General features: G+C 33.4%; 1 protein-coding gene across 1 annotated transcript in view; it reads left to right on the forward strand.

Annotated features, from left to right (window-relative positions):
- SYNE2 (spectrin repeat containing nuclear envelope protein 2) overlaps window positions 1-22,923 on the forward strand; it is a 389,516-nt gene that overhangs the window by 33,635 nt on the left and 332,958 nt on the right. The window contains exon 2 of the mRNA XM_051973670.1: window positions 17,819-17,950. Coding sequence (XP_051829630.1) covers window positions 17,872-17,950 — 79 coding nt within the window. The 5' untranslated portion in view covers window positions 17,819-17,871. The remainder of the gene's footprint in view (window positions 1-17,818; window positions 17,951-22,923) is intronic.

Consider the following 22,923-nt stretch of genomic DNA (forward strand, 5'->3'; position numbering starts at 1 on the left):
TATACTGTGTGCCCTTCTCTCTGTCACTTACTTTACTTTTCTGCTTCTTTTTATATGTTGTTTGCTTAGATTGTAAGCTTTTTGAGGAGAAAGATTGCCATGTCTTTGTATCCTTGATTAGCACAGTGCCTGGCACGTAGTACATACTTAATAATTTTTTTTTACTCAGACTTAGAGAATTCAATCATTTAGTTTTCTATTATATATTTTCTATTTATATTGTTGTAGTCATTGTGTATATTATTTTCCTAGTTTTGCTTATTTTATTCTTCATCATTTCATGTGAGTTTTCCTCAGCTTCTCTTAATTTTTTATATTCTTTATAGCTTGGTAGTAGTATGTTATAGTCCAGCTCTCTAAGTCTTGGTGTTTATCAAGGCTGTCCTTGTTCCTTTCATCTTCTCCTAGTATAGTCTTACGTGGGAATCTTGTCAGCTCTTAATACTTCAGTTATCTCTAGCAGATGATTCTGAGTTTTTTATATATACAGCCCTTACTTTTTGCCTGAGTTTCAGTATTGTTATCACCAAATGCCTTTTGAATGTCTTGAATTAGATATCCTAGACATTTTAAACTCTACAGTAATATCCAAAATTGAACTTAGTATCTTTCTCTGCAAACCTTTCCCCCTTAAAGTTGCCTATTACTCCTTAGTTCTTTTTTTGGATGCAGATGACATTTTCTGTTCAAAGTTTATTCGGATTTTTTTGAATCACTGAACCACTGAGAAGAACTAAATCTTTCATAGTTGTTCATCACACATTCTTGCTGTTCTTGTGTACAATGTATTTCTGGTTCTGCTTGTTTTGCTCAGCATCAGTTCACGTGAATCTTTCCAGGCATTTCTAAAATCAGCTTGTTCATCATTTTTTATAGAACAAAAATGTTCCATTACCTTCATATACTACAACTTATTTAGCCATTCTCCAATTGATGGGCATCTATTCATTTTTCCAATTCTTTGCTACCATAAAAAAAAAAAGCTGCTACAAACATTTTTGCACATGTGGGGTTTTCCTCTCTTTTATGGTTTCCTTGATATACCCAGTATCTTTGGGGACCCAGTAATGGCATTGCTGGGTCAAAGGGCATGCACAGATTTATAACCCCTATTGGGCATAGTTCCAGATTGCTCTCCAGAATGGTTGGATTAATTCACACTCCATCAACAATGCATTAGTGTCCTAGTTTTCCCACATCCCCTCCAATATTTCTCATTATCTTTTCCTGTCATCTTAGCTAATGTGAAAAATATGGAGTTGTATCTCAGAGTTGTTCAAGGTTACCTATTACTATAAAAGGTATCACAACTTAGGTTCACAACCTCAGTGTCATTCCCACTGCTTCTTTCTAACTCACTCCACCTGTTATACCTTATTTCTAAGACTTAGCATTTCTACCTTTTCAATAATTCTTGTATTCATCTCCTTTCTGCTCTCCTAGTTACTACACAGTGCAGGTTCTTGTCACTTTACATCTAAACTATTAGTGGTGAATTTCTGATTGTCTCAAGGTTCTCCCCACTCTAGTGTATCCTCTACTCAACAGCCAAAATGATTTTCCTAAAACAGAGCTCTGACCATGTCACCACCACTTTCCTCAATAAACCACAGTGACTCCCTGTTTCCTCCAGGGATTTAAAGTCTTTCAAAACCTTGCCCCTTTGCATCTTTACAATCCTGTTATACTTTATCTCCCTCCACATACTTTATGGTCCGAGAGTACCTTCTGTTCCCTGAACATAATACCCTTTTTTTTTTTTTTTCACATCTCTGTTTTTCATGTATTTAGAATGATCTTCATCCTCATCTATGTGGTTTCCTTGAATAAGGTCAAATCCTACTTTTACTGGAGGCCTTTTATGGTATCTCCCACTGCTGATACATTCTCTCTAAGATCATCTTCGATCTACTTTGTTTATGTCTTATACATGAATGTAATTGTTTGCATGTTGCCTCTCCCTTAAAATATGAGCTCATTGAGAATGGAAATCAGATTTTTGATTTTCTTGTCTGAGGAGAGGGTAATATATGATCATAAGTAAGGTTCCTCTTTCCCTGTATCTTTACTTTTGTATCCTCAACATCTAGCATAAGTGCCTGGCACATTAAAAAGTGCTTCACTTATACTTTTCTATTGAATGACAAAATGATCTTTCTATCTTACTGTTTGGCTAAGTGCTCAAAAATTTCTATGGTTCCCTATGGCCTCTAGGCAATACTACAGCTTGACATTCAAAAAATCTTTTATTCTGTCTCCAATACACCTTTGTTAGATTTCCCCAATGTCTGGGACAGTGTTTGTAAATAGCAGACACTTCATAAATTAGCTTTTTATTCGTTTTCTACCTATTGTTGGCTTAGGCCTTAAGATGAGAATAAGAGAGAATTCTTAAGTTTAAATGTTATGATTATGAGGTTTCAAGATAGATCCACAAATCTAACACTCTGCTTATGTAGGGGATATATTGGGGGCAGCTAATTGGCATAGTAGATAGAGTTCAGGGCCTGGAGTTAGATGACTCATTTTCCTGAGTTCAAATTTGGTCTGAGGCACTTACTAGCTGTGTAACCTTGGACAAGTCACTTACACCTGTTTGCCTCAGTTTCCTCAACTATTAAATGAGCTTGAGAAGGAAATGGCAAACCACCCTGTTACCTCTGCCAAAAAAAAAAAAACCAAAATCCAAATGTGACCACAAAGAATTGGACATTCCTGAAAAGATTGAAGAACAGCAACATCATACATATAAATGAATTTAGAATATCCTATTAGATAATTAGTAGAGTATGTTGAGATGTAGACTTATAATTTATAAGTTTATATTTGCAGCAGTTCTCTTAATAGTAAATAAGAAAGTCCTTGTGTTATAGAAATAATATGTTAGAGATAAGTATTAGACAAATTAAAACATGATAAAGTATTTGTACAGTTTGTGCAGCATTTGAAAAATTGCACAATTAGAACAATGAAGATAATGCTGGCCATCCAATGCCATTAGAACATGTATTTCAACAATTATAGAAATGATTATGGATTTGAATTGATCCTTTTTCTGTTCCTGACTAATGAACACATGTATAATCTACACATAAAAATGGAGATAGGCTGATTCTGAGTTGTTTATGATCTCTAAGGCTAGCGCCATTTTATATTTAGTTGGGAAGTAGAAGTTAGAGCATTTTATAAATGGTCTCTGGTAAACATATATCCTCATCCTCTCAATATATCAATCAAAAGTAGGCTAGACAAGGATAAACACTAGGTTTAGTAGAATTATTTTGCTGTGTCAGGGGATGGCTTCCATGGAATAATCAGTCATTCTGGCTGCTTATATCTCCATGTGACTTTTTTCTTCTGGGAAGGGGTCTAATCAACCTAGATCAGCTTGGAAGGGGCAACTCATTTATACCCTGAACGATGATTTATAGATTGAATAAACTGACTTGTACAGTATGTTCTACTTCCACCTTCTAGCCTACAGTTAATTTATCAAGCCTGAATCCTTCTGGTAGGTAGGTCTAATTTGTAGAAAGCTGAAAACTGTCTTTCATGTGAATAATAAGCCTCAAAACATTATGGTTGTGATGCTTTTCCTATGTAATGATGATAAACTTCACAGACCAAATTCTGTTGCCAGATTAAGCATGTAGCTAAACAATCATAGGCCTATAATGAGGACAAATTTGGAACCCAGTTATCATAATGCAAAACCACTTCCTATTTGAAAAGTTGGATAGTAGTGATTAACTTGGTAGAATCGGTACTATTTACTGAAGAGGAAAGTGGATTCATGAGCCAAGTATCAGTCCCAGGGTCTCTGTTGGTAAAGTCAAACGACTCTGACCTAGTTATAGAGTATTCGATATCGCCTTCCTCATAGGCCAAAAGGAAAAACAACTTCTATGAATTTGCCTATTTTTCATAGTGCACTAACCTCTTCAACTCCTATCAAAATTCACAAATGTTTCATTAAATAAATATCCCATTCTTGAAACAAGATTTTAACAGCCAAAATGCTTTTGGCTGTTAAAAGATATTTGCTGGCAAGCATATCATGTTAAGAAATATTTCATTTGTATGTTCTGGAAATGAGAACTTGCTTTGGTTGTGTGAGAGTGGCACATGCTTTTTCAGTGAGGAAATACTATCCAATAGAAACATTTAAAAAAGTGTTGTTATGTTTATAGTCCTTAAGAAATTTGGCAAAAAAATATTTCTAGCATTAGGGTGAAGCTACATAATTTTTATGAAGCATTTGTTATGTACCTTACAACGAAATCTCACTTTTATAGACTGGAACCAGGGTAGTATTCTATAATAGTGATTTTCAGGACAAGTAGAAATTAGATTTTTGCCTTAAGAAGCTGCCATGAAAAGCAGCAAAGAATTTGGGGAAGTTTAAATTTATCTGGTCATTGCATTCCCACTTGTGTATTTGGCAGGGGTGAAGGCAAGCTGTCAGAAGGTGGAAGCATCCCCAGGGAGGGATATCTTAGCAATTATCTTAGTTATCTGTTATTTTAGTAGCAGGAGAGGGAGGAAGTCAAACCTTCTTTTCCCCATAATAGTTTTGTTGATTTTTTATGGAGTTGTTTTGGCAAGGTTTGCAAAGATATTTTATAAATTAAAATGTCTAAAGATAAGCTATTATTACTATGTACGAGATCAATTTTCTTTCTTTGTAAGTCTTACCAACGTAATACATTAGAATTGCATTTTGAATACAAATGAATAACTATGTATATTGTTTATGTATATCTTCATAGATATAACATTTATTAAGTGCTAATTATGTACCACCCACTGCACTAAAGCTAGGAGGATACAATTGGAAGCCAATTGGAGACAGTTCAAGAAGCTTACATGATAACAAATGAAGACAACAAATTAAGGGATACTAGAGAGAGAAAGGTTCTGCTGGGAAGTGGAGGAATAATGGACTCAGAGCAAAAGGCAAGACAAGGGTACCACTAGATAGTATAGGTGCTATAGATAGCATAACTATTTATAGTATAGGTTCTATAGATAGTATAGGTACAACTAGATAGTGTAACTAGATCTTATAGGCCTGGGCTCTGGCAAGATATGTGTTTCACAAGCTAGAGCAATAGCCAGGAAACACTAAAAGATATATATAATCAACATGTACAGTTATCAAATGCATACATTTCACATCTCTATCTATCTATCTATCTATCTACACATATATATTATAAGGTAGGACTCCCTGACTTAGCTTGAAGATTCTAAAATATGGACATATTGGTGATATATGGGAAATATCTTGAGCAGGGGTTTCTCTTCTATTTGCTGTATATGAAATGTGAAATGTTTGTTGTGTTTTGCAAATTGTCATCTAAATTTAGTTGTTTGAATTGTGTCTGATTCTTTGTGACCCCATTTGGGATTTTTTTGGCAAAGATACTGGAAGTGGTTTGCCATTTCCTTCTCCAGCTCATTTTACAAATTAGAAAACTGAGGAAAATGGGATTGTGACTTGTTCAGGATCACATAGTTAGTAAGGCCAGATTGAACCTATAAAGGTGAAACTTCCTGACTCCAGGGCTAGCATTCTGTCCACTATGCCAACTAGCTGTTCCTACCATTTAAATAATCTTTCAAAATCTTTTGAGAATTTTGAAGCACTGGATAAATTATTGCTATTAAAAAAATTTTAAGACTGTTGTCCATCACAATCTAGTGTCTGAGGTCAGATTTGAATTCTGGTCTTCCCAATTTCAGGGTTAGTGCCCTATCCCATCACACCATCTGGCTGCCTCCTCTTGAAAATTCTCAGTGATTTGCAGGATTTGGCAGGATTCCTATAACTTGACACCACTTGAATCTCTGACTTGAGAGAATAGTTCACTGACCTTCTCTAGCTCCTTGAACTTCACATTCCTTTACATTTAGAGACATGATACTAAAGTGAATATTATAATAGTGCCTATTAAACATTCAATTCAGTTCAATAAATATTTTTTGAATACCTACTTTATGCAACGTGCTATATAAATTGCAACACTATATTAAATACATACCGAGACAGCATATATCTTTTTTTAAGAGTAAAGTTAAACTTTACAGTAATTTTTTTTCTTCTTCTGCATACAAAGAATTACAATACATATCATGGAGCAGAGCTCCCCTTTTTTAATTTCACTTACAGACAGTTGACAGTCGAAGAGGAGCAAAAAGAAACTAAGCAATGATCCAAGACTTTCTCTCCTCCCTGTCTCCCTCTCCTAATATGTATATGTGTGTGTGTGTGTGTGTGTGTGTGTGTGTGTGTGTGTGTGTGTATTTACTGTCAGCTTCTTTTAATGCATTCTTTGCCAATTACTGAGAATTACAGAACTGTGATGAGTAAGCTGGTCTTTGACAAACTTCTGTGTGCCTCTTCACTTACTGCAAACTACCTCCCCCCACTCTCAACTCGTGTTCGCACATATATGGTAAGCACCAGAAGCATATAGAGAAAAGTGCTAGACCTGGAGTAGAGAGACCTGGGTGGGAATTCCATAGATATCTCTTAATGGCTGTGGGTCTCCAGACAAGTCAATTAAGCTCTTTGTTCTGAAATATTTTCTTCATCTGTAGAACAGGGATAGGGTTAGTTTGAAGCACAAAAGAGCTAATTGCACACTAAGTGTATTATAAATGCCAGCTATTATTATTTTGTAAGTAGCTTTATTCATTTTTGCCAACCTCACCAATTTAATCTCCTTAAAATCTCATTTTAAAGGACTTCTTAATTGGCAAGAAGATACTAAATCACTGAGAGGCCATTGCTGAGAGGGCATCAGACAGGTTTGATGGAAAGGAGGGCGACAAGATGGATGGTATGTTATACTTAGAAAGGCTTAGATTGGCTGCTTGTTAGCTTTGTAGCTTTGGGCAAGTAACTTAATCTCTGTATTTTCCTTATCTATAAAATCTGCAAAACTATATTATCACTAATAGCTATTTCATAGAGTTGTTGTGAGACTCAAATGAAATGATGTAAATAAAGTAGTTTGGCCTTATGTCAAAACCAGCGATTGCTATCTACCATAGTCTAATTCTGTGAAACAGTAAATCTGCAAAATAAATAAAAAATAAAACTGTAAATCCTTGAAATGATATTTTGTAAAAACTATACCTTCAACATTGAATGATTTTATAGACAATTAAAAAAAAACTTTGGGTCAGGAAGCTTTTCTCAAAGCTTCTCTGATTTACTAGCATCATCATTACTGATGTTTCTCTCTGAGAACATCATCTTTTACTGTCTGTTCCTTTCTCGCTTCTGGGCTACCCAGTGTTGATAGAAAAAATTCTGCATTTGGGACATTTATATGATCTGATGCATATCAAATAAAGAGAACCAAAAGGGACATACACACAATGACTACAGAAATGTAAATGACAAGATCACTAAAATGAAATTGACCTTTGAGTCACTGAAAAATCAGTGACAGTGAACATCCCAGAGAATGAATTATATTTCCTCAAAGTAGGGAGAGATCACTATGATAACATTTTCAAGATTGTCAGATACAGTCTCTGCATTAGATTTAAAAAAAATTATTGATGTCATAAAACCTAGTGAATCATCCCTTGCAAAAAATATTTAAAAAAAAAATAAGGTAGCTTAGCAAAACCAACATATCAGTTAAATCTTGACAATGTATACAGTATCTTTCCCCTATCCTCCAATATACTCTATTTCTTGAAAACGGGAGAGAGGTGTTTTTTCAACTCTTTTATTTAGTTAAGCTTTAGTTTTTCTCTTCTGTTTTATCACTGTAGTGATTGTGCATATTTTTTTTCCTACTCTGGATCACTTCACACTACACATCAGATATTTTTGTTGAATTCTGTAAGTAATTTTCTTTGTCACAAGTGAGAGTTCATGTGGAAGGGTGGGTGGGAAATGAACATGAAATAGAGACAGACATCATTAAAATGTTTATTTTTTAAAAATTATGCTGCTTGGGACTACTTACATTTATGTTATTTAACTTCAGTTGTCCCCCTTTCTTGCTGATAGTCTTTTTTTTTTTTTTTTTAAATCTCTGAATTTAACTATCTATCCCATTTTCTAAAGCTTCTCTTTCACATCTTTTCTACCATCTCCAGGCTTCTATCTCTCACTCTGTGGATGTCTTTCCTTGATTGATTTCTTCCTATCCCAAAATTTATCTGTGTCTTTAACCATCTTCTCATCTTATCTGTCTGGGGAAGAAATTCTGTTTTGAAAGGCAATTTTGCCATCCATTTTCTTGTTTCCTTTGGCATCAACTATATCAACTCTGTTTTTATATAACATGTCACTCTCTTGCATTTTCAGCCCTTTTTATTCATCAGACTATACATTTGTTTTCTATTGCAGGCATTTTATAAATGCATATTGAATTGAATTGAAAAACCCTTGCCTTGATCCAGCTATTCATTTGAACTGCCATCCTCTTTCTCTTCTTTTTCAGACATCTTGACATAATGGTATTTGCCCCTGTTTTTTTTTTTTTTTTACTTTCGCTTTACCCATTACTTAACTCTTTGCATCCTAGTTTCTGTTCCCATCATGAAGGAACTCTTTCAGAGATGTTCAGTTCCATCTGATCCACAAATCCAGTGAGTCTTTCTGACTTTTTATATCCCTTAATCTCTCTGCAGCATTTGTCATGGTTAACAGCTATTTCTTTTATTGGTATTTTATTTTTTTCTGGGTTTCTCTTTGTTTCTTGTTTTTCTTCCTGATCCTTTTGCTACTATTGCTGGCACTATTTTATTCTCCTACTTTATAAAAGTAAGTGTTATCCAGCATTCCATTTTTTGCCCTTTTTCTATTCAACTAATTTATCAGGTATTCTGAATTCAACCATCAGTTTTTATGTGAAAGCTCTCAAATCTTTATCTTCAAAACTGTCTTGGCCCAAATTCCAGGTCTATATTTTGAACTGTCTCCTGAATATATTCATCTGAAGATTTAAGTGACTTAACATGTCCCAGACACTATCTAATCATCCCTTCCACTTGAAGAGCAAGACAGGGCAGTGCTAGATTGGGTATCCCTCAAGAAGAGTTTAGTTAAAGAAGAAAGGTCCTAATTATTCAATGAAATCTGTTGTTAGCATTAGACATCAGAGGCAATATTGATTGAGTTTATTGTCAGATTTTTTAAAATAAAATAATATAATAGCAAATTGTTAAAATTCTTTTTGGTGTCGTTGTGTGAAGTTCTCTTTTGTGGTGACCTTAATATAATCCTTTTATGATTCACATGTTTACTGCCATATATACCATAATTGTTAACAATGAATATAAGATAATAAATTAGTTTACCATATGTAAAAACTTTATTTGTGTGTGTGTGTGTGTGTGTGTGTGTGTGTGTGTGTGTACATGAACAGCAGGATGACATGATAAATCAAATGTTGACTTGAGTCAGGAGTTACTTAATCTCTCAGGCCTCAAGGAACTTTCTAAACTGTAAATTGAAGAAGAGTGGCTAATCTGCAGTGATGAAAACAAATTCCATACTGGAAATTCCTTTCATATGGGATATCATATATTCTAACAAAGTTAAATGTGTCCTGCAAGTTTTTGCCTCTTTTCATACTTTCATCCTTGAATGCCTTTCCCTACCTTGACTACTGAAATCTAGGTTTATTTCAAATATAACTTCTAAGTTCTCTCCTCATTCCCTGTCAGAAGTTTTCTCTTATTCCTTTGAAGTTTCTTAACATTTTGTTCATGCATTTCTTGGCACCATTTGTATTCTTTATTCTTCTGGGGCCTGTGAGACACACAATTAGATATCAGACTGGAGCAAGATTGAATAGAACCAAGTGTCTTCGGGAAACTCCCTGATTTTAGTGAGAGGGATCTCTGATTTTGGTGAGAGGGATCCAGGAGAGATACCAAATTCAAACCCTTATGCTTTCTTTGCTTATTGCAGAGCAAATCTCAGTGGGTCTCAAGCATGTAATTCCTACCCTAATCTTTTCTCCCATGCAATGAGGGTGAATGGGTACATCAGAAAGAGGGAGATCAGGTTCTTCCCGATAAGCTGCTTCTTGGCTTCTTTATAACTCTGCACCAGCTTTTAAAGACTGCTCTACTATTTTCATAAATGAGGTTAAATTAAAAATGAATTTTTTGAATTTGGTTTTGGTCAGTTTTTAGCAGAAGTCTTCCCAGGTTCTGGGTGGCAGCTTGAGAGCAGAAATGAGGGATTTTCTATTTTAGAAATTGGAGAGCAGCGTCTCTATCATACTCCTAGAACTATATTGACCTTCAGACCAGCATTCTGCTGCCACTATGTGACCTTTGGCCCATGAAGGTGGGGAGTTTAGTGGCTGAGAGTACTCTGTTGAGCATGGCAATTTTGAAACCCCTGGGAAAATCATTAGACCGACACTGGATGTCCCCTGGTGAAGCCATTTACCTGATTATTTGTGGTAATTGGTATAGTGGAAAGAGTTCTAGAACTAGAGTCAGGAACAACTGAGTTCAAATCCAGCCCCAGACCCTTACTAGCTATGTGACTCTGGGCAAATCACAACCTCTTTCAGTCTTAGTTTCCTCATTTGTAAAATGGGGATGATAATAGCACCTACCTCACAGAATTGTTGTGAAGATCATGTTGGGGCTTTGCAAACTTTCTTAAAGCACTGTATAAATGTTATTATTACTATTATTATTAAGGGTAATATGATTTAATAGCCAAATTATTTAATATACTCTGTACCTAATTAATTAAGATTGTTAATGTTTCAAGTATTTATCTAGTTCATACATATACCACATTATGCTCTTAAAAATGTGTTTATCACCTTTTACATTTACATTTATTATGTCACTATCATGTAAAATATTTTAGCATTGTTAGCAACCTTTGTCATTTTCTTATTTAAAGATTGATTCAGTCATTAAGAAATCTAGTTTGCCTATCACTATCAAATATACAATTTGGTGAGTTATTGAAAGAAAATTTAAATCTAGACCTGTGTCATTAGCATTTGATGTAATTAGATTGTAATAATAAGAGAAAATATGGAAGCATTGGATTTGGGATTGCCTCCTCTCAGGCTAATCTTACCATGGTTGGGGATTCAGAGCAACTGCCGTCTTGTTCCGTCTCTGTCCAGTCAGATCTCGGGTTTCCAGTCAGCTTTATTTCCTGAATGCTTTTGCTTTGGTCCTTATCCAGATCTCTGCCATGACTACTAGAATTTGTCAAGTTCTACTCAGCTTGTTTTTTATGTTATTTATTCAACTTGATTAGAGCCACAGCAGCTCTCTGATCATGGTAGATACCATAAGCATCAGGTGGTTGATGGTTACCTGCTCCCACAAGGATTCCCAGTGTTATACTACTCTTTGCTTCTGACTATGTGGACAGAATAGAATGGAATAGTGTGCTGAAAGTTACTTCAAGGGCAGGGAGAAAAGATTCCTCAAGAATGCCAGGAAATATAAAGTTTCAGAGGTGTGCTGGAGCCAGCTCTTACCAGTTCTTTGGTAAATTTCCAGTGTGAACATTTATACCTGGGAAATCAACAAACACTCCAAATTAGGGTTTGATTTATTGTTTTGATTGTCTGAACTTAAGAAAACAATAGAGAAATGTTGATAATGCAGATGAAACTTAAAAGTGTGTCATTGGTACATTTTTTCCCTTGGGAGAATCAGTTGTTAAACATTACCAGTATACCCCTGTCTATATCTCCATAATTTCGTGCCTTTCCAATGGCCTTTGTGGCCATTTTCCAGTCAGCTTCCGGGAGGCATTAGGAACACCTGTAATAACCATAATAAATTTTCTAAGAGTAAACATGACCTGAAAGAGCCAGATTTTCAAGAGCTTACCAACTACTTTTTTTCACAGGTTTAAATTTATAATGAAGGTTGATAAGCCCCTATGTTTACAGTGTGTTTGACATATTTCTAAAGGATTTCTTTTTCCCTTTACTGGGGTTCCTAACTGTAAATGATAAACTAGTTCAAGAAATACATTGCTGTTCATTTTGAATTACTCAGAAGGATCTTGCAAAAGAGGCCTTCTACATATATTTTCTTATTTGAGCTTTGTAACTCTACTGTGTTATTATTTCTGTCTCCCAGGTGGAAAAACTTGTACAGAGATTTAAGTGACTTGCTTTTGGTTCCAAAGTTAGTAAATGTCAGAGATGGAATCTAAACCTGCATCATTCTGAATGAGTCAAAAACTTTATACATTTTACCTTGTAGCTCTCAGTTTTAAGTTAAATCTTCTTTATATCTACCTTTTGTTTGTTTATTTAGTGAGCATGCTATAAATTCCATTGTCAAATCATGCTTTGTTTTTAAAATATTTTATTGATATCTTTTGTTTTTTTTTAAACATCATTATAATTTCCTTCAGTATCATTTCTTCTCCTTCCAGTGAGTCATCTTATATGAGATGCTTTTAGTTTAAAATTGAAAAAAATGTCTACATGATTTGGTAGTTCCTATATGTAGTTGAATACTAAAAGTAACAAAGGCAGAAATAGCATAGTGCAGTGAGAACTGGGCTAGATTTGGATTCCAAAGTCCTCAGTTTAAATAACATCTCAGACATTTACTACCAGTGCTTTGGGCCTCAGGGATGTGCTTGCAAATGTTTAACAATCAGTTCTCTGAAAAACAGATGTACACTTAGTTTCCTTTTAAGTGTGATCTGAATTATTAGCATTTTCTTAATCACTTTCTTTTTTATTAAAGGTTTTTATTTTTCAAAACATATATAAATAATTCTACAACATTTGCTCATGTAAAACCTTGTGTTCCAGTTTTTCTCATCCTTCTCCAAACCCCCTCCCCTGGATAGCAAGTAGTTCAATGTATGTTAAACATAAAATATATGTTAAACATGATAGAAATATATGTTAAATCCAATATATATATATACATATGTATATACCATTATCTTTCTTACAAGAAAAATCAAATCAAATCAGAAAATGATGAAGAAAATAAAATGCAAGCAAAAAACAAAAAGAGTAAGAATGCTATGTTGTGAATCACAGTTCCCACAATCCTTTGGGTGTAGATAGCTCTTTTGATCACAAAATCATTGGAACTGGTCTGAATCATCTCATTGTTGAAGAGAGCTCTATATATCAGAATTGATCATTGTATAATATTGCTGTGGTCATATATAATGATCTCCTGGTTCTGCTCATTTCACTTAGTATCAGTTCATGTAAATCTCTCCAGACCTCTCTAAAATCATCCTCCTGATCATTTCTTATAGAACAATAATATTCCATAATATTCATATACCATAACATATTCAACCATTCTTCAACTGATGGGCATCCACTCAGTTTCCAGTTTTTTGCCACTACAAAAAGAGCTGCCACAAACATTTTTGCACATGTGCGTCCCTTTCCCTCCTTTAAGATTTCTTTGGCATAGAAGCCCCGTAGAAACACTGCTGGGTCAAAGGGTATGCACAGTTTGATAACTAATTTGAGCATAGTTCCAACTGCTCTCCAGAATGATTGGATCCATTCACAATTTCACCAATGATATATTAGTGTCCCAGTTTTCCCACATTCCTTCCAACATTCATCATTATCTTTTCCTGTCATCTTAGCCAATCTGAGAGATGTGTAGTGGTATCTCAGAGTTGTTTTAATTTGCATTTCTCTGATCAATAATGATTTAGAGCACCTTTTTATATAAATAAAGGTGATTTCATTTTCTTCATCTGAATATTGTCTGTTCATATTCTTTGACCATTTTTAATCACTTTCTTAAGTCTAAACAACAAAATAAATCAAACCTTGATTTGTAACATTATTGGAGTTCTGAAGTAGAAATGCTATCTTTGAAGATATGATAACTGACTTTAATAATTTATTTTTATTTATTTATTTATACCATTCTCAGCTGGTTAGAGCTGGCTCTAGGATGCCACTGTTCCTTATCTTTAAAAGAAAGGAAGTTGGACCGGATGGTGTTTAAGATAATTTCTAGCACCAAATCCTGTGATTCTTTAGTAACTAAAAACTATTTAGTCCAAGCATCAGGAACAATAATAATCTTCCTTTATCAAAATTGTCGCTCTCTACCAAATCCTTTCAATTCCTAGCATTTTAACATAATTAACATTTTAAAAGATAATTTTTTCTTATCTCCTAATCAAAATATGTTATTTCCACAAACAGTATTTTTACCCTAATATTTCTATATTGTGAAGAGCTTATTAGCAACAGAAAACCCTTTAATGAACAAAATGTTGATTTAGATTTTATTACTAGTGATTTCTGTGAAACTCAGAAACTTCAGACATTAGGTCAGTATTTACAGACTATTACCTTTATTATGAAGCCTTAAGTCAGTTTATGAAGCAAAAAGGTAGAGAGAATGACATGAAAATGCATGCTTCATGTATTTCAGGTTTATTCTTCTTATATTTTCAAGCCTGAAAACTAGACGTATTCTAGTCATAGCTCTACATGATGTTTTAGAACTATTCTGTAAAAACAGAAATATAGGAGTTTCCCCAGATTTCCAAAAATTATCTTGTCTATCAAATTAATATTGTTTCAGTTAACTACATTTGTTTAAAAGTAGTTCATGCTACTCAAGTTATACCTTATTTTCCCATGGATTCTGTTAAATACATTCATGCAGATTAATCTTTTTGATCTTGAAATCAGAAAGATCTCTCTATACCATCTAGCATGGTCAACTCCCAGTTGTCTGCCTGAATATTGTTCACTGTTCATTTTAAACAATAGGATATGTTAACTGCAATATCTATTGTAACTCAAACCCTGCAGTTTATGGCTTGATGTATTGTGTTGAACTTTTATTTTAAAAAGAAAAGTAAGGCTGTCAGAGCTTCATTTACCATGAGTAAATAGAAGGATCCATTATTTCTATCTAAGGAAGCAGCCTCTATTATTCTTCACTTTTAGAATGACATTTCTCAAAGGACAGGCGGAGCACAAGTAATTAGGATAGTCCTTTGGGGATTTTAGCTGATTAGAGTACTCCTGTGACTAATGCAAACTGCCTGGTTCAGTCGTCCAGTCCTCCATCTGCTTTCCTCTTTCCACTGTCCATTTAGTCTCTTTAGTCGCAGATTGGGGAAATCTCAGTTTTTAATTGCTGTCCTTTATCAGTTTTCCATAGATCCTATATGGCTGACAAACTCTTAGGAGACATCAACTCATTCCTTTCACTATATTCCAATACCAGAAACAATTATTGTGGAAAAATAGTAAGTCATCAAAGATAGCCTGATCACCTATAATAAGATTCTCATGTCCTCTTTAGCATGGCTTTTAGATAAATAATTCTACTGAGGTTAAGATTTGGATTTTAAACATACCACTTCCAGTTGCTTTCATCCATTTACAGTTTGGTCTTACTTTTGCGATATTTCTCAATAAGAATTATTTTTAAAAATTATTTGTGTGCTAGTAAAGTTGGGGGTTAAGAAGCAAAAACTTTTTTTTTTTTTTTTAGCATATTGCTTTAAAAATGTAGCCATGTAATTTTTAAAGCCTATATGTTTTCTTTCATTCTTAATAATTTTTTACAAAGAAAAATTAATTCTATATTATAACATATAAGGCCTGCTGAGAAGTTTCTTGATTCTGTGAGAAACTGTATTAGTAGGTTTTTTGTAGGGTTTTTTGGGTGCTATGCTTAATTTCTTATGAAGAAGATAAAGCACAAATAAAATTAAAACCTTTCCCCCAGTTTGTTTCTTTAGGTTGTTTTAAGTAACTTGGGATCAAAGGTTGGAATTAACATCCTTGTCTAGGGCATACTATTAATGATACACTGGCCAATGATGGCACAATGAATGCCTACAGTTCCTGCTGTTGATGCTTGCTTGAGTTTGGAAGTTCCAAACTGCAGTAGGTCTAAAGATGATCAAGTGGTCACACTAAGCTTAATACCAATATAGTGAGCTCCTGACATGGAGGGAGTGTCAGACTGCTCAAAGAAGGGCAAATTGGCCAGATCAGGATTGGAACAAGGCAATCAGAAAGCAATGGAAATGAATCATGAGCACAATGGTCACTGCCCCTCCATTTGGGACAAGATAGGGATATTTAGTCTCCAAAAATAACTAAATAAATAAAATCAAAAACCTAATAGTACATACTTCTCTCTTAAAATGAAATTTCAATTACTAGAGTTTATAATTGTAGCATTTGATATTAAGGAAATCGATTACTGCATTAGTGCTTAGTTCCAACTCTGATGTTGCTAAACATAAAAATTACCATTTAAATGTTCAATTTAAATACTAGTGACAATACACTCATTAAATTTAAGATGTGTTCTTGTTAGTAATTTGGATTTATAACATTTTCTTCCAAAAAATAAGTGTCTGAAAACAAAATAAATAAACCTTTTTTTTTCTGTCTTGTCTTCCTTGTTTAATTATGTTCAATGAGCATTTCTTACCAAATATTGTGTTACCAGTTATGGTATCACATATTGTGTTAAGTGTCATTAAGATAAAAATAAAAAATGGTTCTTACCCTAAGAATATCTCAGTCCTCAGAACTTAAATTCTTATTATACTACCTACCCATTACTATCTAACAGCTTTCAGAAAATGTTCTTTAGAATTTTAATTACCCCTTGAGCAATTTAATGATGAAATTTAACTTTTTTCTTTGTTTTGTTTTCTTAGTTTCTTTCTTTTGATTTCATTAGTATAAGAAACTGCCATTGAGAAAATTATTCCTAGATCAATGCAGTCTGTAATTTAGAGAATTGCTCAGAGTAATGAGAGATTAAATAATTTACTCCATGTCACATAGTCCATATGTGTTGGAGGTGGAATTTTAACCTGAGTCTAATCTTATTCCAAGACTAGTTCTGTGCTTATTACATCACCCTGCTGTTCTAACTTTTAGAACCATTCTTAGCAATTCTGTGGGTGCAATATTATTATTATTCAGAATAATACCTATAACAATTTCATTACTCCTTACCTTTTCCATTTATTATTGAAAATGGCCAATTAGAATATTTCAGTGCTTTGATTATTGCTTAGCTATTGGTTTTGATTTGTGTTCTATTTTGCTTCAAAATATTGGAGTTTGAAGAAGTGTTTTAATTCCTGCCTCCTGAATTATACATACTGACTTTGTGTGAATGAAATTGTGCATCAGAACTGATCATATGGAACAGAGTAAAGAGAAATAGATTATTTGACATTAAATTTAAAATGGTATTAGTCTTGAAAACAATATAAAAAGGCAGAAAATAAGACCTTGGGAAGAGGAGCAAGGAGACTCAGTAGAACTATTTTGTCTGAAATATTCTTTGTTACTTTCACTTCCCAAACTTTCCAGGCTCTGCTTCTGTTGTTTCCAATGCATTATAACAGCTATTGAGCAAGAAATGAATTCATTGAGATACAATGTTTTAAAGAAAATCCTTGAAATGGGAGCAGTACCAAAATAGCCAAAAATATTATCATCCGATGTCAACATCACTTCCCTTGGACAACTTCCTTGAATCTTTCTAATTGCTGGGGTTTCCTTCTCATGACAAGTCTTTTCAGAATCCACATTCTAGTTCTTTTGGGAGTTCTGCCAGCAATTCCAGAGAACATGAATAGAGTCATAGGGCAAAAACTGGATTATTATTATAAAAAGAAGGCGTAGCCACTTTCTCCTATAAACTAAGGAAACACCTTAAGAGGAAAAAATTGTTCCTTCAAAAGAGGAGGCTTTTCTCTTGCTTAATTGGTAGTGCATATTTTTACTAGACATTCTGAATTGTGATGTTACTAATATATCTCCCCCCTTCTTCTTTTCAGCTCACTTCTTTAATTGAAGAAGACATGATATAATCTCCATAGAGTTTTAAAGAATGGCATCTGGGCCTATGCCTCCTACTAAAGATGAACAGCTTTCCTCTGGCATCGATGATCTCCACTTTTCACTACAAGGTAAATTAAATGGGAATTTGGTAGATCTACTTGGGTTTTAGCTAGTGAATCTGAGGAAACCTTACTCTTTTCTATTCAGAAATTTTGTAGCTACCATTTTGATTACTATCTACATAGTCAGAGATTATATTTTTCCCTTTTTAAAAATATGTACTTTAGGCCTGTTATTTATGTAACAGTTAGCTAGAGAAATAAGTAATGGATAAAAGAAGATAAAAATCTAAATACATTTTATATAATTGATTATTTTTTCTAACAGAAAGAGGAAAATTTTGTTATTGAAGTTTCTTTGTGTTTTTTGTGACTTTTATTATCTTTTCACACTCTTAATTTTATATCCTCATCTATCTATAAAAATATATTTGAATCAGTAATTTAATAACAACACAGTTATGCCATATTAATAACTTGGGTACTTTTAAAACCATTTGAGTTTTATACAAAATACATTTAGAGAATTGGTTTGTCTTATACTGCTTCTTGGCAATGTTTGCAATGTTTGTATGGTTTTGAGAGTTCAGTAGTTAGTCACTCTGCCTTTGTTTTGTTTCCTTGTTAGCTACCTGTTTGATCCAGTTGCTTTTTGAGATGAAAGGTCAAACAGAAAAGCTCTCTGAGTAAAGCAGATTTTTGGATTGGAAGCAAAACAATGTCATGTATGGAACAAAACAAGTTTATAGCATTTTCTTAGCATCCTCATCTTCTAGTTTAGGATTCTTAACCTGGGATCCATGAACTAAGTTTTAAAAAAACTTGATAATTTTACTTAAACATAATATTATTACTTTTTAGTCCTATGGATTTTATTTTATGCATTTAAAGACATTATTCTAAGAAGGGGCAGCTGGATGGACAGTGCATAAAGTTGTAGAACTGGAGTCAGGAATATATGAATTCAAATCTTGTTTTAAACACTTAAATCTGTGTGATTCCGGGCAAGTCACTTAAATCTGTTTGCCTCAGTTTCCTTATTTGAAAAGTGAGCTGGAAAAGGGAAATCATGGGGTCACAAAAAGTTGGACACAATTGAAATAAGCCAACTTGATATACTAAGATGGGTTCCACAAATTTTAATAGATTTCCAAACCGGGGTTTATGACACCAGAAATGTTTAAGAACCTCTGTTCTATTTGTTGTGTGTGTGTGTGGTGATAAAATATGCATACACCAGTTTAAGTTACTATTTTAAAAGTTGACCAATATGTACAGTTGTTTTTCTAATATTTTAAAATTAAAATGATTATCTTTTAATTAATCTAGATCTTCACCTTGAGGGTGAAAAGGCAAACTAATTCTTAGCAACTCTAGCTATTTTAATGTAAAGCTATAGTTCCTTATACAGAAGACATTTAAGTTACTATCTGCACAGAGCAATACAACATATAGGCAGCTGAAATGTATGGTTACAGGACTGGATAGAGATTAATTTTTTAAAATAAATTATTTTTCAATAAATCAATCCACATAGAGTTATATTTAGAAATAGAATGCAGCTTCTATCTTAACTGAAAGATTGCAGAGCTGAATGAAGATAGTGATTATGCATCTCTTTGATCATCTCTAATTATGTCTGCTTCTTGGTTTTCAATGCAATGTGGGGCAGTAACTCATGGAACATAATATATTAAACCGAGTGAAGATTTACAAATTATTTCCTCACCCGAAAGCATTTCTAATGAATGTTTTAAGAATATTTTCTATAATTTTTGACAATAGAACTGAAGATCTTGGAGAATGGGGTGGCCTGATCTAGTCTTCAGGTGCTATTTAGGCAACCAGCCCTGTACTAGGAACATAAACCTCTTTTATTAATAATAGTATCTTTACATTTAAGAGATCATAGATCTATTTCAATATTTGTATAAATATTTGCTAAGATGAATAAAATGATTTTTTAAATTTGCTACTGCTTCTTTTTCTATTAAAACTTGAAAAAATAAAGACAGTTTAGTGATGATCAAGAGGGCATGTATAGTAAACACAGCCAAATTATATCATTGTGTAAGAAGGTTAGCCTTTGTTCGCAGAAGACTTATAGATTTCAGTTTATATTTAATGAATGTTGGGTTAGATCTTCATCTTTTTTGTTAGTCCACATGCATAAATATAATCAAATCTGTGTTTGGTGGTAAGAAACCATTAAAAAGGGGGGGGCAAAGAATCCTTTTTCTTTTGTCAAAGTCATAAATTTGTTTATTTCTCTTTTCTCCAAAAACTCATAGTTTTTTTAAATTAAGGTTTCTTTTTTTTAATCAGTAGAAATCCATTTTCTTTACAATCCAATATACCATCTTATTGAGGAGAAAAGAACAAATTCCTCATCCCATATTAATAGGCATAGTCAAACAAAACAAATTCCCTCATTGGTTGTGGAAAAACAGAAATGCAAAAAAACCTCATTCTGTATCCTAAGTTCATCACCTCTTTATCAGATGGTAGATAGCATGTTTCATCATCAACCCTCTGGTATCATGAATGATAATTCTTTTGATCAAGTCTTCTAGTTTTCAGATCTATTTGTGTTTACAGAATTGTTGTTAGTGTAAAAATGTGGTTCTGCTCATTTCATTCTTCATCAGTTTATAGAAAGTCCTCTGAGTTAATTTAATTTGCTTTTCTAGTTATGTTTTCTTTACTCTGCATCAATATATATGTCTTTTTGTGACTGAAATCATCTATTTCTTCATTTTTTATAGCTTAATAGTATTTTACCACATTCACATACCACAGTTTGTTCAGCCTATTGACAGGTGTCCCCTTTGTTTCCAGTATTTTGGTTTTTGTATTCCACAAAAAGACCTGTTCTTTTTGTGCATACAGGATCTTTTCTTTTTTTTTCATCTCTTTTAAGTATGGGTTTAGCAGTGGTATAATTGAGTGAAAGAGCATAAACTGATTAGTAATTTTTTTGTGTATAATTCCAAATTGCTTTCCAGAATGGTTGTTTCCATTTTTAATTCACCAAACAGTTCTCATTTTTGGTAGTTCTTTTTTCTCCACCTTGTAAATGTTGTTGTCCCCCAAGCATGTGCCCTCAATCATTTTCTGATTGCAAACAGGCAGAGGCAGCTAGGTTGTACATTGGATAAATCTCTGGAATTGGAGTCAGGATGAGTTCAAATATGATTCCAGACATTTACTAGCCATGTGTCCCTAGACAAGTCAATCTCTGTCTGCCTTAGTTTTCCTCAGCTATAAAAATGGGGATGATAATATCTATTTCCCAAGATTACTGTAAGGTCAAATAATATTTAGCATGTTGTTTGGTTCATAGTAGGTACTTAATTAATGTCTGTTTCCCCTCCTTTTCTTTTCTTCTTATGCCTTGGTGATTTCATCTACTTTATTTATCTATTTTCTTCTACTTCTTTGAAAACAGAGACAACATGTGGCTTTAAAGATTATTCCTATGTAAAACACCCTTAAATCTATAACTGTAATTCTGAGGTTCAGGCTCACAAAACCAATTGTCTTCTGGATATCTCTGCCCACCTGTCCCACTGTTATGTAAAACTTCATATTTCCAAAGCTAAGCAGTTTATTTTTCTCTATATATCTTTCACTTTATTGTTTCTATTAGTAAATACTATCATTCTATGTAAAGCTTTGTTTTTGAGTCTTTTTTTTCTCCCTTACATCTTTTATCTAACAAATGTAAAATTGTTTACTAATGTTATTTTATGGGGTAACATTTGTTAAATGTTAATTTATGTGGCACCTACTGTATCCAACATTCTATATACTAGTCCTGATGGAGTTTAAAAAAACTGAAGATAAAAGTTTAGATAAGACCTAGTCCTTGTCATCTTGGAGATTTTAAGTACAGAATTATGTAAGGCAAGTATAGAAGAGAGGGACAAAATACTAGGTAAAATCTGAGGGGGAAGAGTCACTATTGACAAAGATTTAAGACAGGTCTTCTTAACCTGGAGTCCATGGTTGTTTTAAAAAACTTTGATGACTATGTCAATATAATTAGTTTCTTATATATACATGTATTTTGTTTTATATATTTAAAAGCAGCATTCTGAGAAATCTGTGGTTTTTATTGGATTGTCAAATACTATTATTGAATGTTAAGAATGTCTGACTAAAAGGCTACTTGGAGGAAGTGACATTTGAGTTGTAATTTAAAGCAGAAATATCAAACATGTAGATTCACCACCCCTTTAATACTTATAAAAGTTTGTCCCAGTCAGTGACATTTAGCATTGTAATAAGTAGCATGGGACCAAGTACAGATCCCTGAGGTTAGTCTCCTGATGATGTTCTGCCAAGTTGTCTTTGAACCTTTAACAACTACTCTCTGATTGAGATCATTCAACCAGGTCCATATCATTCTAACTATATTATCATTTAAACTACATATAGTTACATAAGAATAGTATGATGTACTTTGCCAAATGTTTTGCTAACATCTAGGTAAATAAAATATATCTATAGCTATCTTCCCAGTTTAATAATCCTATGAAAAAGGAAATAAAATTACTCTGACATGACCCATTCTTGATGAAGCCAAACTGGCTCTTTGTAATTACCACTTCCTTTGCTAGTTGAACTATTAATGAACACTTTTAGAATTTTCCCAGGAATTGAAGTTAAATACTTAGGCTTATACAGATTGTGTTTTTTTCTTCTTCTTTTTGAAAACAGAGACAACATTTTCTTTTCTCAGATCTTGTAGTATCCTCCTATTTTCTATGATCTTTCAAATATCTCACAATATTTTGGCAAACACAATTAGCAGATCTTTTCATATTTAAGAAGGTATTTTCTTACACTATTAACTGTAATCAAATAAGTGATCTCTTTCTAATTCTTTATTTATTAAATCAACTCTCTGATAGTCATGAGACTTTGAATGATACATGTGCAGGAATGGGCTTATGGGGCCCTCACAGGAAGTATGCTTTAATGCTCCCTTAGAAACTTCTGAGTGCTACAAACCTAGACATGCTCATCATTGGGAATCA

Source organism: Antechinus flavipes, chromosome 2 (assembly GCF_016432865.1).
Source record: "Antechinus flavipes isolate AdamAnt ecotype Samford, QLD, Australia chromosome 2, AdamAnt_v2, whole genome shotgun sequence".
In the NCBI taxonomy this organism is placed as follows: Eukaryota; Metazoa; Chordata; class Mammalia; order Dasyuromorphia; family Dasyuridae; genus Antechinus; species Antechinus flavipes.